Raw genomic sequence first — 27694 nt, forward strand, 5'->3', positions numbered from 1 at the left:
TGTCTTACTTCTACCCTTAAAGGTGTAACATTACTTATTTCAACAGGGGTTAACTGGGTTTGTTTTCTTTGTATCCTCCTGTATTAAAAAAAAGCAAACCACACTGTTTTTTACATACACACAAAGATGTTAAATCAAAACATACAAAATTAAAAAAAAAAGCCATAGGCACATACATACACAGAGCTGCTGACTGATGTTAAGCATAAGAGAAAGCCTACCTTTCCCATATCAGACACTTACTACTATCCTTATGTATAATATATTGGGTTGGCCAAAAAAAACTTTTTGTTTTTTCTGTATAAAATAACACATTGTTTTTTTCATTTTCACCAATAACTTTATTATTTGGATATTTTGAGTATGTTGGCTATCTTCTTTGTGGCATAACATTGATTGTCCTTAATTAACGTCTCAATTTGATCACTCACCTTGAACTGGTCTATTCTACCGTGGAGCATCATCTAGCAAATAATCTCCAGCATGAAACTTCGCAAACTACTTTTGACACATTTAATCAGTCACAGCACCTTCTCCATATACTGCACAAATCTTTTTGCATTTCAGTTGAATTTTTACCTTTCTTGAAATAATAAAGCATGATAGGCTGAAAATGTTGTGTATTTTCTTCCACCTTCAATATTAAAATGGCTATACAAAAATTCACCAATTTTGCTGTTTTTTTTTAATTGCGCACTATTATGACAGCTGTTATAATACAATCTAACGAAATTGTTTTGAATGAAGTTAAAGACAACTAAGTGCTACTACAGCCATCTTATGGAAAAAAACAAATGAATTTTTTGGTCAACCCAATACATAGTTAATATTATGTACTTTATTAATATTCATCAATCTTTTCTGTAAGCTTCCATTTTATATGGTGATTTAAGACTATGGGTACAATATATATCAGTGCATTCAGAAAGAAATTTCAAGTGTCTCATCTGAATAATGTTCTGACCACCCATGATCTTTTCGTCTATGTAGGACCTCACAGTTACGATTCAGAGCCTGGTTTTCGGATCAGGTTCCCAAAATAAGCAGTGATTGTCTTCAATTTATTATTAAGAAAGTTTTGTTCTATTTCCACTTGCCCTCCAGGCCCAGCTAAGGATGCCACCTAAAAAAAGGAACAGAAGAAAGTCACACATTCACAATCATGATTTCAAAATAAATTTTCCATTCCTATGTTTCATCAAATAATAAGACAACTCATCTTTTTATTCAAGTCTTTCAAATAATGAAGCATCTCAAATGTTCACTCTTACTTTCCAGATATTAATGCACCATTTGCTGGCAGTATCTGTTGTTTCAGACACTTTTGATATTACAGAAAACAACACAGCGCTATGTTATTGTATACAACCCAATCTCTGCAATGCCAGAAGCTAAAGAACTCAGAGGAAGAGAAAATGAACACATCCTCCCCAAATATCAGGTTTATTAAGATAGAAATTTAAAGAATAACTCACTTTCTTGAATACTTCTGTCCTGTTTACCTTATTTTTGGCATCTTTCCCTCTCATTCATTCAACAATGTTTATGGAGTGCCCGCTACATGATACTAGAAATAATAATACATTGGAGAACAAGACAGATATGATCCCACTTTCCTAAGTTCTAGTCTCTGCTACCTACTTTTTCCTTCTCTAACTGGTCTCTTTTGCTGTTCTCCCTACCTGGACCACCTCCTCCACCTTTTGCTCTTTTGTATTTTTACCCCCTTCCCATTTTTTGAAAACTATTTTATTTGTTTATTTTTTAGAGAGAGGGGAAGGAGAGAGGGAAACAATAATGTGTGAGAGAAACATAGATCGGCTGCCTCTCACACCTTCCAACCAGGGCCCAACCAGGGCCCAACCAGGGCCCACAGACCAGGCATTTGCTGTGACCAGGACTCAAAATGGTGACCTTACGGTTTGCAGGATGACGCCCAACCCACCGAGCCACCCCAGCCAGGGCTACCCCCCTTTTAATTGGGGTAAAATATAAAGCTTTTTTTGAGGTCTACTAGAGTAGAGTGGCCAATCCGTTCATTGTGATGTTAAAAACCCCACTCTTTCTCCACCTCTAAAGAGTTAACAACAAAAGGATGTTTCAAACTAGCAATGCTTTACCCTAAGTTCTTATAAAGTTTTGTTTTAGGCCAACCTTTATTCATCCAACCTCTTGGGTCTTTTAACTAGCAAATATATTACCCTCTAACCATCATTACATCACTGAAGATCAGTTTATCGAGGCAGCAGTGAGGAATAAAGGAAAGGAGAATGCAATGGGAAGCCCTGGGAGTCACTGAATAGAACCCTGAGTGTTGGAGAAAGGGACACACAAGCACTATCAGGGACAGGTACAAACAACAGGAGACCTACTTTTCTGTAATTAATTCTATAACTGAAATTGGCAAAGCTGTAGTGTATTTTTGCAAAGGTGTGCCGTTGGTCTAGTTGGTTTGGAGGCTGAAAAGATCTAATCTCAGTGGTAGTAAACATAATATACCAGCACTGGGCAGAGGAAAGATTTGTTGTGCATTCCTAACAAGTATGAATTTTTTAAAGCATTTCAACTTCCTCTTTGAAAAGAAGCCACAGATAAAGAAATAGGGAAGAAACAACAGGTCATTCTATGTCATATTCTTAAAAGAAAAAAAGTTCTCCAGCCAAGACAGTAACAATGCCAACATTAACCCCGGTCCACAAAGGGAAAGAAGAGATGGTTATTTTTATCAAAAGAAATAGATGACAACAAAAGTCAAACACAGTATCTATTGTAATGATAAAAAGCACATACACATACATCCTACTATTTGCTATTAAAAATATATTAAAGTAAAACTAGAAGTTAAAAGTAGTTAACTAGTCTCACAGTGGCAATTATTAGGAATAACTTTTTATTTTTCATTTTGGCATATTATGTCAGTCTAATTTTTCACAAGGGCAAATATAATGTTTTCTTTAATAAATGGCATTTTGACTAGTATATCCAAAATATAATTGTTTCACAAAATTTTTCTATGAGTTGAGCTATACACTAAGTGCAATATTCTCCCACTCCTTTAACAGTTATTTATTTAAAGAAAGTGAGATTGGCAAACTGAAGTTTTCTGGAGAGGCAGTGGCAGGGTTCGGGGAAAGAGAGGGGAAGAGAAAGGAAAGAATAGGAAGGGTTAAAAGAACCAAAGTAGAGCTGAATCAACAGAAAAACATGTGTTACAATGGGTCTAGCAGGAAAAAAACTCAGAGGGTAATTTTAATACCAGTTCTACCCATAATTTGTTGTATCAAGTTAGAAAGTCATTAAGATAGGCTCTGGCTTTCTAATCTAAAAAATGGGAGTACTATTATCTCCCTAAAAAATGTATTTTGTAAACCATAAATAAAATTATATTAAAATACACTTCGGAAAAGGTAGGGTAGTTTCTCTCTCTCTCTCTCTCTCTCCATTCTTTAGAGGGTTGTCTGAACTTGGATAAAAAAAGGAATAATGATGTGCTTACATGAGAGTTTTCTGAGATATAGTACAAAACATTTAATATATTATTTTATTCATGAATCTTACACTCTAGCTGGGAGAGTCAGATAATGGACAAATAAAACAATTATTATTCCTGAAACTGGAGAAAAAGGTGAATCTGTGTCAAAATATAATGAGAAGATATATCTGTGTTCAAAATAAATTTACAAAAAATTTATTTAATGTTAAGTGTTCTAATTAAAAATAACTTCTAGCTTTAGCCTTTTTTGGTACTTTTTCACATTTTCACAACTATGTGTATTTTGAAGTTAGAATTTTGGAGTTGTAAAGAATGTAAGGCTTCAAGCAAACCTAATACCATCAATTTCCAGCTGTCTATTTTTCACTAGCAGGTTTAACTGATAAAACATTATTTGGTTCCTTCTTTCTTAGTTAAAGTTTAATAAATTAAGACAGAAAGAGAAATGGAGAGAGGGAAGGTGGGGGGAGGGAAGGATAGGCAGGTAAACAGGTAAAAATTAGCAGCTCTGGATTACATGCTATGTTTTTGGCACATTGCATATATACACTAGGTTTATCAAAGGAAATTCCAATTAGTTTGGACTAGAACTAGAACTAAGAACTAAAAGTATATCAGCTAAATTTTTGTATCAGGCAATAAAGGTGTTTGGGGATGGGGTAACAAGAAATGGGTAAAGATCACAATGAACATGATAATTTTAGTAACAGCTAAGGCATAGAAGATTAAAGAGTCAAACATTCAAACTGTATTATTCTTCCAAAGCAAAGTGATTTAAAGTAAAAATGTATGGTAACTGAACGGATGAGAAAAAATAACTTCTGAACCTGACCTTAACGGCAAAATGTAAATATACAAAGGACAGGAACACCTTGTAAGAAAGCGACAGTACATTAGAGCAATAGAAAAATGTCCTTTCACTACAACCATACCAGGTGAAAATGAAGAGCATTTTTTTTTCCTGTTAATTACAGTGACAAGTGCAGCAAACATCTGAAATATTGGCTGTGATTAGCCAATGGCAGCTTCCGGTCAAGATGGCCCCATAGGTAAACTGGGCTTGCCTCCTTGAACAACAAAATTACCACATCAAAATTACAACTAAACTATAGAACAACCATCACTCAAAACCATCAGAAATCGAGTTGAATGGAAGTCTGATGACAATGGAACTAAAGAAACCCCATCTATCCAGACTGGTAGGAGGGGAGGAGACACGGAACGGGCTGGTCCCGCATCCACATGTGGTGGATAAAAATTTGAGAAGGATATCTTGGGAGCAAGGAGTCCCAGCCCCACACCAGGTCCCCCAGCCCAGGGTTCCAGTGCCAGGAAGATGAATCCTACAACTTCTGGCTGCAAAAATCAGTGGGGCTTGAGTAGGTGGAAGAAACTCCGGAGTCTCAAGCAGTTCCTCTTAAAGAACCCACATATGGACTTGCTCAGACTCAATGTCTGTGAGCTCGAGCACCAAGGTGGAAGCTTGAAAAGCACATAGGGAGAAACTCAAGTGTCTGGCATCAAGGCAAGCAGAGGCCATTGTCCCTTGTCTGAGCCCTCCCCGACAGAGCCAGAGCGGGTAGGCTGGTGCCATATCTGAGACTCCATCAACCTGGCTAACACTGTTTTCCTCACCCTGGAGATCCCCAGAGACTCCATTCCACCCAACTTATGGGCCCATCCAAGCTGCTTTTCCATAAGAATGGCTGGTCTTGAACCATGCTTCGCAACTGGGTAATTCCTCTCAAACAAGCAACAGCCAGCCTCAGTAAGCCTACAGCTCCCGTATCTCTTCCTAAGTGGCCCAGGCCTGGCACTAACAGCAGTGAGCCTAGATTCACAGCTTGGCTTTGCCTGGGAATCTCCAAGCTTAGCACAAGTAGCAGCCATCTCAGATTGCTTTATAGCTCAGTCAGGGTGACCCTGGGCAAAACACACGTGGGGGCCGACCTTGGCCTGCACCACCCAAGAAAGCCCAGGGCCAGCACAGACCATGTGGACAGCTACAGACCATGTTGTAGCATCATCACCCTGCCCTCACAGAGATGATCCTCTATGGAGGGCAGAGGTTGGTGGTTAGCGGTCACAGCCAGTCCTATGCAGCTGAATGGCCTGGGTAAACCCCTCTTATTGACCTACCAATAGCAATCAAGGCTCAAATACAAGAGGAGGGTATACTCAGCTCTCAAAAAGGGTGCACCTCGAGTATCCGGTCAAGATGGCCCCATAGGTAAACTGGGCTCGCCTCCTTGAACAACAAAATTACCACATCAAAATTACAACTAAACTATAGAACAACCATCACTCAAAACTGTCACAAATGGAGTTGAATGGAAGTCTGATGACAACGGAACTAAAGAAACCCCATCTTGGGTGACAGGGGATGTTGTGCCACAGGACAGTACAGGACACCTACCATAGCAGGCCACGTTACCAAGACATGGAGTCGTAGCTGTTCTAATACATTGAAACAAACACAGGGAGGCTGCCAAAATGAAGAGACAAAGAAACACTGTCCAAATGAAAGAACAGATCAAAACTCCAGAAAAAGAACTAAACAATATGGAGATAAACAATCTATCAGATGCAGAGTTCAAAACACTGGTTTATAAGGATGCTCAAGGAACTTAGCGAGGACCTCAACAGTGTAAAAAAGATTCAGTCAGAAAGGAAAGATACACTAAACGAAATAAGGAACAATTTACAGGGAAACAACAGTAGAGTTGATGAAGCTGAGAATCTAATCAATGAGTTGGAACATAAGGAAGCAAAAAATAACCAATTGGAACAAGAAGAACAAAAAAGAATCCAAAAAAATGAGGATTGTGTAAGCAGCCTCTGGGACAACCTCAAGCATTCCAACATTTGCAGCACAGGGGTGCCAGAAGAGAAAGAGTAAGAAACTGGAAATCTATTTGAAAAAATAATGAAAGAAAACTTTCCCAATTTGGTGAAGGAAATAGACATGCAAATCCAGGAAGCACAGAGAGTACTGTACAAGACGAGCCCAAAGACGCTCACAAGAAGACACATCACAATTAAAATGCCAAATGTTAAAGATAAAGAGAGAATCTTAAAAGCAGTTAGTTACTACACGGGAGTTCCCATAAGACTCTCAGCTGGTTTCTCAAAAACAAACTAATTAATAAATAAACTTTGCAGGCTAGAAGGGATTGGCAAGAAATATTCAAAATCATGAAAAGCAAGAACGAACAGCCAAGATTGCTCTACCCAGCAAAGCTATCATTTAGAATCCAAGGGCAGCTAAAGAGCTTTCCAAAGAAAAAAACTAAAGGAGTTCATCATCACCAAACCTTTATTTGAAATGTTAAAGGGACTTATTTAAGAATAAGAAGATCAAAACTATGAACAAAAAAATGGCAAAAATACATATCTATCAACAATTGAATCTAAAAACCAAACGAAGCAAAGAAGAACAAAGACAGAACTATGGATACTGAGAGCGTTTTGATGGCCACCAGATGGGAGGGTGGTGTGGGGGAATGGTGAAGAGGTGAGGGATTAAGAATTATAATTAGTTACAGAATAGTCATATGGATGTGAAGTACAGTACAGGAAATGGGGTAGCCAAAGAACCTATACACATGACCCATGGACATGAACAATGGTGTGCAGACTGACTGAAGGAGTGGGGTGCTGGGTGGAGGGGGGCAAAGGGGTAAAAATTGGGACAATGGTAATAGCATAATCAATAAAATATAATTTAATAAAAAGAAACCTACCGTATTTTGTTGTGGCTAATACATTGCCATGTATAATGCACACCCATGTTTTTGGAAAGTTGGCCCAAACTTTCAGGAAAAGAAAACTTGTTTTAATTTTTTAATTAAATTTGTTGTTTTGCTGACAGGTTTTCATGTAACTTGAATGATACCTCAAGCTCTCAGAGATATGATTTCCTGTTTCTTTTTTTCAAGTATTTACTTGCTGATTAAAGCAAGTAGGATTTCAAAAAGCCAACATGTCAACAGGAACACACTGGTGATAGGTCAAAATAACTCTCCTGGGCATCAAAATTCACTTACATCACTCTTTTAGCGGAAGGTTACCAAAAACAAGTGCAATAAGTCTTGTCCTTTACCTGTTTTCACAACCACATACTGGAAACATGAATAAGTTACATAAAGCACAACAGACCAGAGTCAGGAAGTCCTTGGCTAATAGCAGAAGTCTTCTATGTAGCACTGTGTGGCACTTTCTATTTTTTATCTACACCATAAGCTTATGTTCAGAAGCATTTGCGCCTGTCCAATTAGACTTACAAGGTCAGTTTCACAGCCTCAGGCTGATCCATTGCATCTGTAATTGCATTGTATACTTAAGCAGTGGATTTACTAACAGAGATGATCTAAAAACCTGGGTACCAGTTACTAGAAGATAAAGCTCAGCAGCAGTTGTCTTTCATTTTGTGGTGAATTTTTAGCCCTTTGTTGTTTTTCTCACCAATCAGGAATGTAACAGAACTGATTCAACTGAAATTCTGTAAAATTCTCTTTGCTTCTCTTGTCACAATTTCTATTCATTACTCCAAACCTTACTGTGGGCAAACTGTGATAAGAGATGCATATGTTTCCCCCCCTCAGTAATGAATACATTAGTGGGAGAGAGCTAGGCACTCTAATTATGCCACTGTTAGTCAAAATGACTAGGCAAATCACTAAACTTCCTAGTTTTACTCATCAATAAAATCAGGATCATAACCTGACTTGCTTACTCACAAGTTGTTATGTTGATCAATAAGAATGTGCAGGGAAACCCTACAAACTAGGTATGCCATTAAGGCAAGAAATATTTATTAAGCTTTGATTTTGTATATAAATGGACTGGTCCTTTCCAGGATGAATGTACTTTTGAATTTTCTGAGTTTTAAAGGCTGGATATTTTCAGCTTAAACAGTGTTGGAATTTTCTTGCATGTACCAAAAGTCTAACCCAGTCCTTAGCCCTCTGGTTTTTTTGTTCTGCTTTTGGTGTCTACATCTGGACTAAGGGTCCTCCACTCGTTGGGATGACTTTATTATAGTGAACACGTGGATTAAATTTTGTTATTAGAGCCGATTTTGACTGTGGAAATCTCATTTGGAACAATTTGACACAAACTTTAATCAATCCTAATATTTAGAAACCCATAAGGCCCTGATTTTTTAAAATAAAATAAACAAATACTATTATAGCTTAGAACTAATAAGGGCAAAGAAATTAGTGGTAAATTTTTATTGTAGTCAGCCAAAACAAACACTAAAAATGCTAATGAACTGAATTTAGTTGTATGTAAAATGTTTTTCCAAATAGCATTACCTAATATTCCCCATATTTACAGTTTTCATTATTGAAATGCATTTATCTTTATTCTTTTATACGGTAAGTTTAAGAAATTTTACCTATAAAATAAGCCTTCCCTTTCTTTTTCCCTGTTCCCTTAATTAACGATGAGAAGCGAGATAATTGCTATAATTAGGAACCCTTCTCTCCCTAGTCACTATGTATTGGCCCTAATGGGAGCCTCAAGAACTCTACCAACCAAAAAGGAGAGATCTCTTGATTAAATCTAACATCAGTGTCTATACTTAAAGATACAACTTAATCACAGCATAAGTTTTACCTACAATATTGGGTCAATTTGTAAATATTTTCCCACTTTATCAGGAAATAAAGTCAGTGGGATTTGGTCTAATTGTTACCATGGGGCTTATATGAAGGTGGTAATGGAAGGGTGGGGAATGTTTACTAGACAAGTGCCAGAAATTACATGATGCAGGGCCTCCTAGTTAAGTTTTCAATGCAATTCTTAGGAATGATGTTCAATGTTGCCCTGTTCTCTGTACTGGTATGAATAAATTACTTTTTAAAAAAGATTTTTAAAATTTATTTTTAGAGCGAAGGGAAGAGAAGGAGAAAGAGAGGGAGAGAAACATCAATGTGTATGTAGTTGCCTCTCGCATGCCCCCCAGTGCGGTACTGGCCCGCAACCCAGGCCTGTGCCCTGACTGGGAATCAAACTGGTGACCTTTTGCTTCACAGTCCGGCACTCAATCTACTGAGTCACATCAGCCAGGGCTGAATAAATTATTTTTAAAAAGGCAATTTAAATTAACTTAACCTGAAAAGTTCAAGTGTTATCACTTTTTTGGGGCTAGTCATTTTAGTTATGAAATCAAACAAGGAAAAGGAGGTACTATATCAACCCAATCAGTAGCCACCCCTCTCGCCACTCCCATGTCTGCCTAGGAGACAGACCCTCCAGTTAGAGATTCCACCCACAGGGACTTCATACACATATGGTGTCTGATAACCACTGCTGTGTAGCTTTCTTTGGGAGACTAAATCATTCTACTCTGCTCAGAGACCTCTATCCACGTCATACGTGTTTATTACTCAAAAGAGACGCTTTCACGGTTGGAAAGCATGATGATTGAAAGTTAATACTGGCTGCAATTTTTTGGCTATCAAAAGAAAAAAATGAAGAAAAACATATTAAGATTCAGGCATTGAGTAGATAAAATGCATTTACCCTGGGTTCTTTAATTGAATGTAACCAGTTCCCAAGTTTCTATAGTGAGTGTAGGGAGATATAACTTCCGTCTAAAGGGCCTACTGCAAAAAGATTTCTAAATCATTCAATACTTGAGTTTGATAGTTAAAGTTTAGATAATGAAATACATGTCCTGGAATAATCATCAAAGAGAAAAAGGGAATAAGACATCAAGGTAATAGGGAACCTAGAAAAACATTTTACTAGATACAGAAAACAATTAGACTCATCTCCTATATGGAAAGATTGACAGACAAGTTGTATTTATAGCATCCATACTCAGTGTGGCCTCCCTAAATATAAATATTATCCAGAGTACAAATCTCCCTGGATAGGAAGCTAATGTTCTTTGGGGCAAATGTAGCCTAAATTTTAAACAGCAGACTCATAAACTTTGGGGACCTTACCCATTTTTAAGTTTAAGTTGTGAAATGCTAAATATTCTATAACAAAAAGTTGACTTCTCTGTAACTCTGCCCTCTCTCTCAGTTTAAAAATACTACATATAGATATTCTTCATTTTAAAAAGAAAAGTTGATTTCCCACTGTAATTTGATTTAAATGTAATACCAAACAATATAATGTACTTGAAATCTCAAGTTTCCTTTTTCACTTATTCTATTATTCTCTAGTGTCATTACTCCCTCTAGAGGTAGGGAATGTGAATGAACTACTAGGCTTTCGAAATAAATAAAAAACACCAGTTAAAGTTAATTTTCTCCTTAGACTAGTGTTCATTTAGAAAAAAATTTACTCACTGTAATTTTTACAACAAATAGTGAATTTCCCAATGTTATTGAAGTACTCAAATCAGCCCTATCTAATATTTAATATAAAGGTAATATAGCCTCTTATGAGACTAGTTACAGAGCATAATATTTACATATGAGAAAAGTAAGAAATATGGAATCAATCGGCTCAACTTTACCTGGGATTCTAGAATACAGTGCTGAGTCACAGATATGAGTAGCAGATATTAAGTTTAATATCAAATTTGCTATATATAAAGATGCATAAAGCAAGGGACAGTGCTTTTTCTTGTAACTGGTACAAGTAGTATTGGAGAGGCCCAATGTTTAGACACAATGGCTCATAAACGGATAACAGGTAGCAAGATCTAATTTCATTTTCTAACTCACAGAGTAAGAGCTCAGGCTTGGTAACTTTTATTTATTCTTCTTTTAACCCAGAGAATCTCAACTCTGAGAGCAAACAACAATCACTTGGGGGTTTTTAAAAATGTATGTTTGGGCCTCATCCCAGAAATAAATTAGAGAGAATCTGTCCCAATGGACCAGGGTATCAGTAGTTTTAAAAGCTACTTAACTAAAACTATGAAACTCTTAGAAGAAAACATAGGGGAAAATGACAATGAATTTGACAATGATTTCTTGGTTATGGCATCAAAAGCACAAGCCATAAACAGAAAAAAGATTAGTTGAACTTCCTCAAAATCAAAAACTTTTGTGAGGCAAAGAATACTATCAAGGGAGTAAAAAAGCAACCCATGGAATAGGAAAAAATACAGGCAAAGCCTATATTTGATAAGAGATTATTATCTAGAATACATGCAGATGAAGAGATGGTCAACATCACTAGTCACTAGGGAAATGCAAATCAAAACCACAATGTGATACAATTTCATATACATTAGTAAGGCTGTTGTCAAACAACAAACTCCAGAAAATAACAAGTATTAGCAAGAATGTGGAGAAGTTGGACCCCTTATGAATCCTGGTGGGAATGCGAAATGGTTCAGTTGCTATTGAGAACAGCATGGTGATCCTCAAAAGGCTAAACATAAAATTATCTTATGATCTAGCAATTCCACTTCTACTTCTGATTATATACTCAAAAGAAGTGAAAGCAGGGACTAGAATAAATCTTTGTATATCCATGTTCACAGCAGCATTTTCAGTATCAGTCAAAAGGTGGAAACCCAAAATGCCCGTTGATGAATGAATAAACAAAATGTAGTATCTACAGACAATGGAATATTATTCAGGCTTAAAATGAAAGGAAATTCTGATACATGCTATAACAAGGATGAACCTTCAGGAGATTATGCTAAGTGAAATAAGCTAGATATAAAAGTACAAATGTTCTATGACTCCACTTATATGCGGTACATAGCGTATTAAAAACTTTATGGAAACAGAAAGATTGGTGGTTACCAGGGGCTGGTTCATGAGGCTAATGGAGAGTTAGTGTTTAATAGTTTCAATTTGGGAAGATAAGAAAAAGTTCTGAGATGGTGGTGATGGCTGCACAAAAATGTGAATGTATTTAATGACATTGAACTGTATGCTGAAAAATGTTAATGGTAAACTTTATGTACATTTTACCATTATTACAAAACAAAACCACTCAGGTAATTCTAATTTGTAGCTGAGAAACAGTGTTCCAAAGACTAAGCAGATAAGCCAAGGGTGGGGAAGTATAACAGATTAATGTGAAACTACGTCCAATACAAGTGAGTAGATACGGTTTCTGATAGGAGGAAGAGAAAAGTCTATATTCTGGGATGTATATTTATAAATTAAATTCTATCATTTCATAGATATTAAATATTAAAGCTGTCTGTTCTTTCTTTCAGAGAAAATGTCATTTTTTCATGTTAGCCCTTTTCAAGATCTTAGTAACATTTATATTCTTTCCACAACTTTCTAATAGGATCTTCTAAGTAACAGATACAACCTTATTGAGGATTTATGAGCTAGAGGTATTGCGATAAATGCTTTATCCACTTAATTGCCTTTATTCCTCAAAACTACCACCAGAAAGCTAGTAAGTGGCAGGGCTTAGACTAAACTCCAGTCTGCCTGACTCTGATTAACTATTTTTTAAAGCTCATTACCTAAACATCACCCACATATTCCCACTTCCATGTCACTGACATTCTTGCCACCTTCTCCTCAATTTCTACAATGTAATCTTTAATTTTAAAGTCTAGTTTATATGCTGTATCACCCAGGGCCCTTCCTAACATCACTAACCAGAAAGCCAGAGCACTTAATCTCTACCTTTCTTATAAGAAGGCTGAATTATTATTACTCTTTATGCACCTGTCTTATAATAGGAAGATGGTGAACCAACTATTGACTCCTGTAAGATAGCTCTGAAGACACTAGAGGGAAACCTCCAAATAAAAAAATTTATGGAGACCTGGTATGGTTTGTATGTGTATGTGTATAGGATGGAGAGTAGTGCCTTTTGGAAAATAAAACATGAAGGAAAGCAAGAAACTTGAAATTCTGCTTTTGCTCTTCCCTATCCACTACCTTTGCCTTGTATAAACAGTATGTGCTGTCTCACTTGCAGAGGCTGTGAACTTTGGTCTATGGTCAGAAGTAAAGTTAGGGCAGTCTAAAAAGATGTTCTGCTGTGAGAAGCTGAGAGAAACAGGTGGGAACTAACCCTAGCAGCTGCTTTCTCACCGTCCATTCCCCCGTCCCCCTTTCGAATCCCTGGAGCTGATGAATTATTTCCCACTGTACAGCCTTTAAATGCTACTTTTGCCCAGACCCTCCACAAAGGGGTAGGGCGGGGGAGCCTGGTCTTGAGATTGTATTTTGTGATAAATAACCGCAGTCTGTGGTGCCTGGGTCAGCAGCCTCAGAGCTTACCTAACTTCATCCCTTGACGTTATCATTGGGGCTGACAGAGACTTTGACAGCAGTTCTTGAAATAGGCTATACGTTACAGTGACCCAGGAAGCTTTAAAAAAAATGGCCGAAGCCCTGGCTGGTGGGGCTCAGGGGACTGAGTGAGTGCTGGCCTGTGAACCAAAGGGTTGCTGGTTCGATTTCCAGTCAGGGCACAAGCCTGGGCTACAGGCCAGGTCCCCTGTGGGGGCGTGCAAGAGGCAACCACACATGATGTTTTTCTTCCTCTCTTTCTCCCTCCCTTCCCCTCTGTCTAAAAATAAATAAATAAAATCATAAGAAAAATTTTGTTTAAAAAGACACACAAAAATGGCTGGATCAATTTCTGGGATGGGGCTTGCATAGTCACAGTTCTTTACAAGTGTCCCCAGTGATTCTAACATGCAGTCAGTTTCACACTCGCTGGATTCTGGCCTCTCCTTTATCATTTTGCATTACTCAAGAATCACCAATGCCCAATAAGACATTTGAGGATCACAAGTATTTCATGGAAGAAGAACAAACTGGATTATAAACTGTATAAAACTTCTTTTATGCATAAAAGAATAAAATAGATTAAGAATGTACACTTCTTATAATAGTATCAGAATGCAAAAAGAAGCAAAAAATACAGAAATAATAAGAATATAATGATTGAACTAAAAAACACAGTAGATAGGATAGATAATAGAATGTATATACCTGAGGAATGACCAGATTGAGGTAATCTCTTGGAAGGAAAAAAGAAACAGCACACCAGAAAACACACTTGAGGAAGACTAACACCCAATTAAGAGATGTTCCAGAAAAAGGAATAAAGATAGTAAGGAGAATACAGTTGAACAAATAATAGAGGTAATTTCTCTAGAATAAGAAGAATTGCCTTTAGTCCTCAAAACTACCACCAGAAAGCTAGTAAGTCAGAATGATAGGGTCAGTTCTCAGTATCAGACAGGAGAAAAAGGAAAAACCCACACCTAGCAACACTTGTAAAATGTAGAATATGAAAGACAAAAGATTTAACTGATGCATGGCTCTAGGCAGTATGTTGTAAAAATTCAACAAAAGTATGAAGTAAAGACATCATCAGATCTTTATCAGGCAGTTATTACACTAGATGCAATTCCATTAGGGGAAAAAAATAACATGATTAAGATTAAGGTTTATGGTAAGAACTAAATGAGGACACTATAGTATCGGTCAAGTATCCTATATCCCAAGACTATAGTTGAAATCAATCCTGACCAAACAGAGTTTTATCTGTCTCTATATTTCTATTTAGGTAATTATTTTCAGGAATACCTGAAACATCTATTCTCAAGGTAGGTTGCAGCAAAGATAGATCTTGGCTAACTTAGGTGTGTGCCTATGAACACAACACATTTAATCACTCTTTCAGGACATATTAGAGGCCTAGCATGCAGTCTATCTTTGCGCATGCTAGGAATGGTGGAGCTGAAGAGAATGAAATAAATAAGGATTTAACTGGCAAACACTTCCAGTATTCTAATAACAGTCAAAAAGCCAGGGACTGCCCATAAATACATTCTCAATTAAAGCAATAATTTTTTTTTTTTTTAAACCCACTCTTTGTAACAGTTATACCAAAGGATCATAGAAGTTTTTCCGTAATGGCTTACCTGGTCAGTATCAGCATTTCTTGGAAGAAAATAAACAATATTATTGGTAATCTTCTGGGAAAGTCTGAAAATTTCAAAGGTGGACAACAGTTAAGGAAAAGGGACAAAAACAATAGTTGATTTCTGATCAAGTTCTTTTCTTGTATCATAACTCAAGTATATTTTATTATGTAATAATATGGCACACGTCTGAATTAAGTAGCTGATTTTGTAACTCAGCAGTACACTATCCCTGACAGATTAGAGGTTACAATTAAACCTATTTTTCATTTATCTTAGTGGTTGACAACCAAGAGTCAGAAAATACAGTCTTTCTCCTGCTGCCATTTCCTAGTTTTTGTACAAACAGAACAGGAGAGCACAATACCACCTCTTTCCAGTATGAAACAAGGACAAATAACTGTTCATTATGGTCCACATTCTAAATTTTAACTAGCAATTTAGAAACATGTTTCCTGTTAGAGTAAAAGAGATGACTCCTCTGGAGAGTAGAGATAAAGGGACAAATAATATAAATGCCATTCTTTATGAAACAAAGCCTTGCTTCAGTATCTTGGAAGGGTAACTAGAAAAATTTGAAGATAAACAGAGAATTAGCACAAATGTGAGTAGAAGAATAGTTAAGAGATGGTCATCCAGATTTTAGGGACAGGTCTCCAGGAAATTCCGACAATAATTTCCAGACAATAATTCCAAACAATTAATGTTTTCTCATTCTTGTTTTGTAATTGTAAAAGTGGATAGTAACCAAAGCTAATATAACTCACATTTGCTGTAACTTTTAGAGATCCATCACCAGTTAACTTTTTCATATGTGCTTTTTGTGTAAAGGAAACTAGGATCTATCAAATGCTATTAGCTCCTTTCTTCTTTACTAATTTCTCTCTTTCAAACACACACACCCCCCTTCCTCTCCACAACTACTGTTTGAGAAAACTCTTAGGGCTTCCAAAGGATATCCATCAGGAGACATCATTGTCCTAATGTCAAAGATCTCTGCAGTGGCGTAGTCTGGCCCTCCCCAAGGGGGGCTGAGGAATACAACATCGGCCTTTAAATGAGAAGCCAGCAGCATGAAATCTCCACAGATGAACTCTATCTTGTCTGCTATCCCATAAACTTCTGCGTTATTGCGAGCAAGATCAATCTTAACAGGATCAATATCGATGGCAATCACTAAAAATGGGAACATAAAAGATGAGTCAAATGATACTGATTAGTAGTTAAATAGTTCATATTCTGATCAGTGCATTTATTTAATGACAAAAATCCTTTTTTAAAGACTAAGTGAGATTTGGTCTCACACACTAGAGACAGTTGCCACTAAGTATCTACTGAGAGCCAAATAGGTGGTCAGCACTATGCCCTGTGCAGGGCACAGGCTGAGCAGCAAATACATGGAAAGGCCCCTGGCTCTATGTAAAGCCTATAAATGTTAAGATTTTAGAAAAGACCAATCTCCTCAAAATGAGGCAACCACCAAAGGAGACAAATTTGACAGCTTCTACAGAAAAGCAAAATGAAACAAATTTTGACAAACCTCTTTAGCCATCTTATGAAGAAGAAATGTAAAGGAGTCTGTGATGACATTTAATGAGACATTTTAGGTAGAGGGACCAAACAACCTTATGTTTTTACCAAACAGGACTTCATTTAATTTACTGCAATTTCATAATTAGCAATGCGAACATAAGTTAAATTTAGCTCATTCATGTCTTGCAGTAAGTGCACCTGTATATACACCAGTGTGTTACTGGCATTATTTCATATTTGGTAGGGCTAAGTGGAACCCTGATCCATACACCACAGTTACCAAGGAAACAGAGCTGTTTTCCAGACATGGTGGTTTCGGATTTGTTAACACTTTTGAGAAATAATCACAAAATAAATTTGAACAATAAATACAAGCACCAATTATATGTTGCAAAACCATGCACTTACAATGCTATTTTTGTGTTCTAAATAAACTAAAATTCATATTTATCAGAGAAAAGATAAAAATGTCCTTTTCAGCTGTGCAATCTGCTACATTGATTGCACAGACAGATGGAAAGATGCTGACAATACCAAAAATTCAGTGGAAAAAAAATGACCTTCAACATCAAATAATCAACATCAGTTAATCCTCATGATTTTTACGACTTCCTTTGGAAGCTGACTTTGTTTTCCGGCCTGACATAATGCAAGCACTCAAGTGTCCTCACATAACTCAAACGCTGACAAATGTTGGATGATACTGTATAGAACTGCACTGTCCAATCATGGTAGCCACTAGCTGTATGTGGCTATTACCTTTAAATTATTAAAATTAAATAATATTAAGAACTTAGCTCTTTAGTCACATGGCAACATTTCAAATGTTCAATAGCTACTTGTGACTCGTAGTACCGTAATGGACAGTACAGACATAGAACACTTCCATCTTCACAGAAAGCTCTACTGCGTTAGCACAGATATACAATTATTGGAATACAGAGAAAAGAAAAAGAAATCTTTAACAATAGCAAAATGCAAAACTTTATGAATTATCTAACCATTCAGTTGGGTAGATGCATAGATAGCAACTATCTAAGTGAAGATAAGCTAGGGGAAATAAGGGTAAGTAGTGAATTCAGGGAAAACAAGAAAATAATAACTATTCCAGTAAATTTGAAAATAGCTTTCTCTTAGGAGACCATATAAAGTTAGCAAATGGCATGCTCTGAAGCATAGGGGTGACTGAGTAAGTTCATCAGCACTGGTCTTAAAAATCAATGCTGAGTTTCACCTCATCATTTTCTAGCTTTTATATTATCCTTTTCAGAATCATATGCTTTCCTAGTTAATATTAAAAACTTTTATGTAAATTAATGGGGCTCAATTGAAATGCTGAAATGGAAGCTATCTGTAGACTATGAAGACATTGTGGGGAAAAAAGCATCTTCAGGGTATGACTTAACTGATGTCCTTAAAATATCACATGATACTACATTTTAAAGTAAAAGTCCTGGTTTCAGAACTCAGCTATCTCAATTTGGGCAGGCTGTTCAATTTCCTCAGTTCTCTTTTCCTTGGGAAACAGCACAACACATACTACTTACTTGACACAGTTCCTCGAAGATACACATAGTGACAGAGTTTTTCTTTTTTGTGATTCCAAAGTAAAGCTACTATGAGGACAATATAATATTTAGGACTTTTAGTGTCTTAGAATGTTAAAGCTAAAATGTTATCACAGAGGTTATCTCATGTTACTGTCTCCTTTAAATTAAGGTTAAATGATGTCCAAAGACATAATAATAGTGAGTGGCAAAACTGGGATTCCCTGTCTATTCTTTTCTTCTAGAGAATAGTCTCCCTATTTTAATGTTTTATTTTTTATGTAATGTTATAATCCTGGTTCCACCAAACTGGAACTGTGTAATTACATCATCTCTTTATTTCTCAGTTATCTGTGAAATGCACATAGTAAAAGTTACACTTCACAAGATTGGTGACTAAATAAATTAACACATATTAAGTACATACACCAGAATGATACAAAGTTTATGCTTCATATTTGCTAGCTTTACTATTTTAAATATTTGGCATTAATTATTAAGTGCATATTAAATGCCAGCAAAAATAAGCTGTCACAAACTGAAACATTTACTGAATAAATTATACAATTTACTTTTCTTCCACTGATGGCTAATTACCTCTCTTTCCAGTTAAGGCAAACTGAATGGTATTTCCTCCAACTCCACAAAACGCATCCACTACAATGTCACACTTGAAGGACTGACTGACCCGGCCAGCAATGTGTTCAGCAATCTTTTCAGGAGTAACTGAAAACCAGCCCTCTGTGAAGGAAGAGGATTTCTGTTAAGATGCTCAATTTCAAGAAGCCGAGGCAAGAATAAACATAGCATACATTACCACGTAATATATACTAAAAAAATATATATGTACAAAAAAAACCCTTTGTTCTCTTTTCAAGACTATAAATAACCTAGTTTAAAAGAAAAGTTCTGCAAAGCTTGTTATAAAAAGAGAAAGTGCCAGTCCCATTCCCATTTTCCACGGAAAGCAACGCCTTATTTCTGGCCTGAATTCTTCTGCGATATACCTCCAATAACTGCAATTCTGATTTTTATGTTTGAAGTATTAACTACTAATTATCTACTCTGGAAAATACAAAATTAGCCATTCTAATGGACCGACTCCCCAGCTTCACTGAGCTTCCCAATTAATTCATTCCTAATGGGGAAGCAAGGAGCCAGACCTGTATTGGACATTTTGAAAAAATTCAAACATTTTGAACCTGCAATCTAGGTATGTGCCCCGACTGAAAATTGAACCCACAATGGTGTACATGATGCCTCTCCAACTAACTTAGTCACCTGGCCAGGGCCAGAATTAAAAGCTTTTATCTAGTCTTATTTCTCCTAACAAACGCCTTTGTACTTTTCTCAATACATAACATTTTGTAAATAATTATAAGAGGTTCACAGAGCCCTGAATTTCCACCAGTGATCAAGATTTCCTGATTTTCACAGTTAATACAAAACTAATTTAAGTAGTTCCAATATGAAAATAAGCATCAATTTGCAGAAGTTAGATGTTCAAGGTCAGAGCAGGGAAACTTGAAAAAAAATTCAAAGTTTCCAGTGTTAATTCATTAACGTACATTATTTCTGCACTAGCTATTTCTTCATCTGATGTTCTGTTTAATAACCTGGGTCAATAATCTATCAATTCCTTTTGCTACCCATCCCAAGATGCTATGAATACAGATTAAAACCTGAGTCTGGTTTTAAAAATACATATATACCCAAATTGAGGACATTACAGATATTAACTGGCTATTATTCTTTGGAAAGTGTCAAAGTTCTGAAAGATAAAAAATGCTGAGGAACTATTCCAAATTAAAGAAAACTAAGGAAACATGAAATTAAATGCAATACATGATCCTATACTAGAAGAAAAAAAATGCGATAAAGGACATGATTAGAATAATTGATAAAACTAAGAGTATGGACTGTAGATTATAATATTGTAACAATGTTAAATTTATAATTTTACACTGCTACATAAAAATATCTTGTTCCTAGGAAATACAGAGTATAGTTTTAATTAAGGGGTAGGGGTAACTGGATCAGGAACATATACATGTACAGGGACTGATAAAGTACATGTGGCAAAAAGTTAAGAAATGTCTGAATCTGGGTAAAGAAAATATGAACATTTGCCTACATTTGAAATTATTTCAAAATAGTTAAAAATTACATATATATATATTACCTGTGTCCAATTTAATCCCATCATCAAAACGTGAGAAGAGTCTGTACCTCTGGGCCCAATATTTTGCCAGCTTAGGAACAGCAGCTATCTCAGGAGGCAGACCAGTTACCTTTTTGTTCTGTTTTTTCTTCTTCTTCTTTTTAATTTCAGCTGCAATAAAAAAAATATAAAGAATACAGATGTACACTATGAAAGAAAGAAATCACAGGTGAATTTATATAAAAGTGTAGCTACATCAAATAATTATAATTTGGGATTGAACTCCAGAATATGTGTGCAATGACACACTTGGAGAAACAGGAAGCCATAATGGAAATAGTGCTGACTTTATATTATAGGCCCTAGTTTGCTACTCACTGGTCCCCCCAAATGTGGAAAAGAAATCTAGGCTCTATGACCTCCCATTTTTAATTTCTCAAAAGGAATAAATGGCCAAGTAGTATTTTACATGTTTACTTTACAAGATATATAGTACTACAGGTATAAAAGTTATTACTTCTATTTCATAAGACACTGCTTTCATTGGTGAATTATAGAAATCTAAACATTTCCCTTCCTTTCTTTAAAATAAAATTTCCTAAGGCCCAATTAAGCTCTCTCAGCTATCCATATTTTGTTGTGTATAATGCACACCTTCTTTGCCCAAATTCTTGAGGGAAAAATAAGGATGCATATTATACATGGGTATAATGACTGCATACCATGGGCATAATAATCCTATGTATAATGCTCATAAAAAAATAAGGCAAAATATGGTGCATCCATCCTCTGAATCCAGCCATGACCTAGAGGTCATAGTGCCCTGAAAAACTGAAACAGAGGTCACTAGTTCCATTCAGTATAAACACATCTCATTCATTCAGAGACTGACTTTTTCTTAAACAATTTTTATTATTCTGGCTTCATTGCTGAGGAGATTAGAAAATGAGGATGTTATCATAGCTAAATATAATAATAAAAAGTGATATTGACAAATAAAGCTCTATCACATTTAAATGGTCCTCAAAAATGGGACCATGTCTTAATGTGGTCATCTGATCATCGTAAATAGCTAAAAGGGTCATCACCAGGAAAGTGCAGCAAGTTTCTCAAGAGATGCAACTAACATTTTGAGTGAACAACCCTTGTTGAGTAAGACCATCCTGTACACAGTTTAGTGTTAAGTAACCCAAAGTACTAAATGCCAAAATTCCCCAGGTCATTCTAACAAACATCTTCCAAAAGCTGGAGATGGTAGTATCATCCCAGGTAAGAACTACCAACATTGTGATAAGTGGTGATTAGGGAATTAGGGATGGATGAGAAAATGGCATTTAGGAATCAGACAACTTAGTACTTACCTCTAGCTGTGCACACTTACTGAGTGACCTTAGGCAAATTTTTAAATTTCTCTGAGCTTTATTTTTACTTTCCATATTTATAGAATGAAGCTAATTCTACTTACTGGGCTGCTTTACAGATTAAATGAGAATAAGGCATGTAAAAGCATTTCAGAAATCTGCAAGTGCCCCATGAACACCAGCTGTATATAAAAAAATTGTACAATAAAAAAAAATAGTTGCCTAATTAAAAAATTTAACTACCTTAAGTATGCTGTTTAGAAAATTAAGGAAGTATGTGATATAGATAGTGTAAGTCTCTAACATGCAAACACACACAAAGAAAAAAATATAAAGATTCAAATGAGGTATTTTCCTTAATATGAAATTAAGGAACACTAAAACAAGGGTCACTAGCTCCATTCAATAGAAAAAGATCTCATTCATTCTTAAGAAAAAGATCACCACAATAAATATAATTGCTTTATTAGGCAATTCTGAAATATCTATAAAACTGAATATTATTTCAAATAAAATTTTTTACCTTATAAAAACCTCAATGTTCCATTGAATATGACTATTATTTTTTAAATTATAAAAGAACATTTGCTTAAAATAAATTCAAATAGTACAAAAGAGCATAAAGTGAAAATGCTACTCTGTTCTCTACTTATTATAGCTAACTACTGTAAATGTTTTTATGTCAATGTACTATCCAAAAAGAAATTACTACTACCACAACTACAACAACAAAAAAGAAAAAAAGTACAATCAAAATGAAAACCAGGACACTAGTAAACTTTAATAGGGATAAAACAGTCTGGCCACCTATAGCCAGTGAGACAGAGTGTAGTGACAGAAACTTAGAGAGGTACTCAAACAGTTTTGCCATATGCTTTACCTTTGATTTTATCATCCTTGCTCAGCCAACAGGGAAGTGCACTCTGGGTGGCACCCATAGCCATTAGCACATTACTTAATATGCCTTCTCTCAATTTAAAAAATAAGTAGCAGTGAATCCTTAGGTATAGATGACTCATAAGCGAAAACTAGGGAAAACCATTTAAAAAGTGTATTTATCTAAATCCACAGGCAAGTTGAAGCATATTTAGTCTTACCTTCAGTTTCTACCTGAAGAGAGTCTGGTATATCCTGAGCAACACAATCCTCTTTATCTGTAATAGCTACTACTGTGCTGTCCCCTTCATTTTTTTCTGTTTCAAGTTCACCAGCTGAAGATATGGCATGGCACCCCTTGAGTTCTGGATTGCTCAACTCCAGTGGCTTATCCCCTTTGGTAACAGACATTTCTTGTTCTTCTGAATCACTGCTTGTGCCAGTGTCTTGCACATTGTCCTGAGAAATTGTCTCCTGTGATGCCTCCTCATCCATTGGTTCATTAACCCATTTTAGAAATTTTTCTACCTGAAATTTTAAGATGTTACAACCATAAACCAATTCCAATTACACAGAATATTCCTACCTGCTTTACCATTTGTAACTTGACTATGACACAAATAATTATGACAAACTGCATAATTATTAACTCTAATAAGTACACTGTATCATACAAGCTAACAGGAGTAAATAAATCTAAGCTCATTGCATTTTCTTGCCTGGACATACAATGACCTTATTAAAAACTTCCTTAGAAAGAAGAAAATATTAGATTACACACAAGACTATGACCTTCCTGTTATCACTTAACACTAAGAGGATAAAGCTAAACTCTTCCAGTAGCTTTCCATAAATGCTTCTAACAATATAACTGTACTATGTGCTATTACTATTACAAATGTACCCTACCTATTGTTGAGTACCTAATTTTAATTTTTCAAATTATAGAGAGCTTTCTGCAAGGCCCAGGCTATTATCTATGTTGCATGAAACTCAGTACCAAAGATGGACTCTAAAAAGATTTTGTGCCAATCTATCTATCTATAAGAATAAAAGCATCATTATCTTGGAAAGGATGTGAGCTGCCTTTCGATGAAGCCGTGGAGTCAGTAAAACGATTCCTAAAAACTAGGTTTCTTCTATTAAACGTTTACAAAGCTCAAGGTCTGATGATATATACTTCCTTGCTATTTTCATAACAGATCTTCTTGATGTTCCTAAGAGTTAGGAAATTAGAACAAGAGTGGTAGACAGAAGAGGGGCATGAACAACCCCCTAGAATCTTCCTTTGAGGGGACTGTGCCTATACATCAATCAGATACCTAAGGACACAGTCACATTTGTTTTTCCTCAGTAACACTTAGCAGTTATGTTTCTGCTCTTCATTTACAGATATGGGGACTATCCTATCTAACACACTATAAGAAGTTCTATGGACTGATTGAACCCGATACTGGAAATCTGTTCCAGATTAACTAGGGCCACTAAAGTATTAAAATATTACCAGCAACTATACAATCTGAAATATGATAAAAATAAGACTAGCTCTAAATTTGTAGTATGCTTTGGAAGAATACTGAAGTTCAGAAGAGTAATTACTGTACACTAGGGGAAAGACAAAGTCCTTATCGGGTCTGAGATTTTGTTCTGTTGACTGAAAAGAGCTGCTGGGCATGTGGCTGCTACAAAGGTTCTGCTCACTGGAAGGTGCTTTTCTTTTTCTACAGTGGATAAGAATCACTCATCAAAACCAAGCAAAAGCAATTTTAATTACTTTTGTTTTCCAGGTAGTGGGACAACAAATACAGCAAAGTCCAAGAGAGAGGATATGAATAGTCTAGTTAACAATGTGAATCACCAAATTAGACTTGAGTCTCCTGTCATTAGGGCGAATTTAGTGTAAAGTTTAACCAATCAGTTTTAGATGACCTCAAAATTAAGGATTACAATAAAAGAAGTATCAGACATTGGATTTCCAGGATCCTACTTAACCTAAAACAGATGAGCAATTTCCATTGTGGTTACCACATACACAAGGTAATTTTACCTATTTACCTTTCTAGACTCTCTACTTCTTTGTAGCTTTCAAAATATCCCCTTTTCATATTACTCACACTTAATCTTTTTCAAATGCAGTTCACACAGTATATGCCTTTAGAAAGCAGGTGGAAAAGAATCTTAGGTGCCTTTATGTCTGGTAGAAATAGGGTTCTCATTTGAAAACAAGAATTTTAAAGAGCCAAGCTTACAAAATGAAATTCCATCTGTAAATATAAAACACACACCTTACTCAAAGCTTTACTTTTCTTGAAACATGTTTTCTCTGTGTCTTCAGTAAAGAAAATGTGTTTGTTTTTCACATTTATTTGTCTTCTCATGTCCAAGAACTTTGACTTATACTTCACATTCTTCTGTAGATATCTGACCCGCCTATGACTGAAATTTGAAATTCCACCGTATCTGCAACCAAATCAAATGAAGTTTATTCAAATCTTAAGTTCTATGAGTTTGTTTCTTCATATGAAAAGAAAATAAACCTAGTAATTTTTACTATTTTTCTATTAGCAGCCACTATTTCAATTTCACTTTTCTAAATTAGGAAATTATGAAAAAAAGTTTAAAATGCAGCTTAAGATCTAACTGGTATGTAAATTCTCAAATAAATGTGAAACACCAAAGTTGGGAATATCAACATACAAAGGGCAGAAAGCAGAAATTCATAGTATACATGTAATAAAGAAATGGCAAAAAAATATAACCCCATTGCAGTTGGTGAGGTGATGCCAAATATCTTTAACACATATCTGGATATGTTCAAATTATCTTAAAAGTGGTCACTAAATTCCTAACCTAAATCAATCTGAATTCGTCAAAGAAGCAAACCCCTATTGAATAATTAGACAATGTCTTCTGACCTAACCATCTACATTTTTCCAGTCCTAAAAGATATATATCTGCTATCAGATTATTAGGCAGTTAAGAGTGTAATATACAATTGAGCACTTACAAACTCCTAAACAGTTTGGTTTTAAAATGCCAGGTATTATCTTCTAGCTGTATTCAAAACTTCTTTATAAAAACTGCATCTTATTCTTCCCTTTTAGGTAGGATTCAGTGCTCTAAATAGAGGGGAAATAATTAAATCCAAGGCAAGAGAATAAATCTCTATGAGTGTATACTAACAGCAGCTACCCAAGTCATTTCTCAATAAAAGTACATGTGGGTAAAAGATAAATTCTGCCAGGAATTTAAACATGGCAATACCAGGACAACTCTTTATATTATGAATCTTTATGATCTTTAGTCTTAAATTATTATATGAACTACAACTGCCTTGAAGTACCATATGTGAGAGAGAACCATTAGTCTTCTAAAAAATATTCACAGTATTATCATGATGAGCATGTATTTCAGAACTAATTTGGATTCAGTTTACATCAACCTAAGTCCTTTTCTCGCTGGCTTCATAATGTGTAGGAACTCATTAAAATTTCACAACTAACAAAATATGTCTCAACCATTAGAAACAGCAAAGACCAAACATCTTGGTTTAAATTACTGGTACAAACTGACAGAAACAGCAGGTCCTTTGTGTGCCTTAACTACCTGGTTCAGTGTTCATGTCATAGGCAATAAACTCTTCAGTTTCCTTATATTTAATGCGTGGACACTTAATCTGAGAACACCAATACCTTCTGTACACAAAAGTTCATAGCAGCTTTTTTGTAATAGCAAAATACCTCCACATAATTCAAACGTCCTTCAACAGATAATGGTTGAACAAACTATGGTACATCCATTACTCTTCAGAAACAAGAAGGAATGAACTATTAGTAATTGCAACAACCTGGGGATACCTTGAAGACAAAAGCTTAGATCTTAGGAAACAACCTAGCTGTACATACAGGATGAACAATTAAGCACAGGGCCTCATAGAAAGGATTAGGTAAATGTACTGATAAGGCAGGCTTTTGATGGTACACTGCTGAGGGAAAAAAGCAAGCTGCAGACTATGCGTAGTGATTTCATTTTCGTGTTTTATAAAAAGGGGGTAATGTGTGTCTATGTACATACTCAAAAAAACACAGATGAAAAATTAGGAAAGATATATGCCAAATATTGCTTATCTCTGGGAATGAGTTGAAGAAAAGATATTTACTCTTGTTACTTCTGCTTTGAGTTTTACTACTTTCATAGTAAAAAAGGAAAATGGTTACTGGAGATTTGAACTTTTCATGGCATGTTTGCTAAACACTTCAGAAATACACAGAATTATGTGAGACACTAGGTAAAGAGTGAACAATGCTTAGAATCTCAAGAGCTGGCCTTGAACTCATTCTATCCAGGAAAAAATGTGATTGTGACCAAGTCAAAACCTGTAAGCTGCAGTTGCTTTATTATAAACTGAAATAACACTGGATTGCTATGAAGTGCAAGTGAGTTAATATATGTGAATACATCAAGTGTATGGTGATATCTCTATAATTGTTACTAATGAGAGGTTAGTGTAATTAAAATATCTCAAATGCTGTAAAATACATACTCATTATTAGCTATCTGAATATCAGAGAGCTTTAGGAAAGCTGAAATGGTTAAGATTTAAGGATAACAGCTTTTATGTATAATTACTTTTGTCCTGAGCCATGCTTGAATCCTAGAAGGGAACCATTGTCATCGAAGTCTGAATCTGGGTTTTCATCGATGTCCAGTTCATGGCTAAACAAATAAACAAAAGGTGATAAGACATTACGTCTGTCCACGTGTTCAGGTGAGTATCAAAAGTACAAATAGTCAACCTATGCAAGCTTTCCCACCACAACAATCAACTATAGTTCACAAATCCAGGAAGACAGGAAAAATAGGATTTTCCAAATGAGATAAAGTACG

The 27694-nt window shown here is 35.7% G+C and overlaps 1 protein-coding gene across 1 annotated transcript in view; it reads right to left on the bottom strand.

Annotated features, from left to right (window-relative positions):
• Positions 1-231: 231 nt before the first annotated feature.
• TGS1 (trimethylguanosine synthase 1) overlaps positions 232-27694 on the bottom strand; it is a 42884-nt gene continuing 15421 nt past the window's right edge. The window contains exons 6-13 of the mRNA XM_054581893.1: positions 27437-27523; positions 25093-25267; positions 23029-23335; positions 20592-20741; positions 19007-19150; positions 16289-16505; positions 15330-15408; positions 232-1123 (exon numbers count right to left, since the gene is read on the bottom strand). Coding sequence (XP_054437868.1) covers positions 1001-1123; positions 15330-15408; positions 16289-16505; positions 19007-19150; positions 20592-20741; positions 23029-23335; positions 25093-25267; positions 27437-27523 — 1282 coding nt within the window. The 3' untranslated portion in view covers positions 232-1000. The remainder of the gene's footprint in view (positions 1124-15329; positions 15409-16288; positions 16506-19006; positions 19151-20591; positions 20742-23028; positions 23336-25092; positions 25268-27436; positions 27524-27694) is intronic.

Source organism: Pteronotus mesoamericanus, unplaced genomic scaffold, assembly GCF_021234165.1.
Source record: "Pteronotus mesoamericanus isolate MK-2021 breed Mesoamerican mustached bat unplaced genomic scaffold, CSHL_Meso_final contig_1161, whole genome shotgun sequence".
NCBI classification, from domain to species: Eukaryota; Metazoa; Chordata; class Mammalia; order Chiroptera; family Mormoopidae; genus Pteronotus; species Pteronotus mesoamericanus.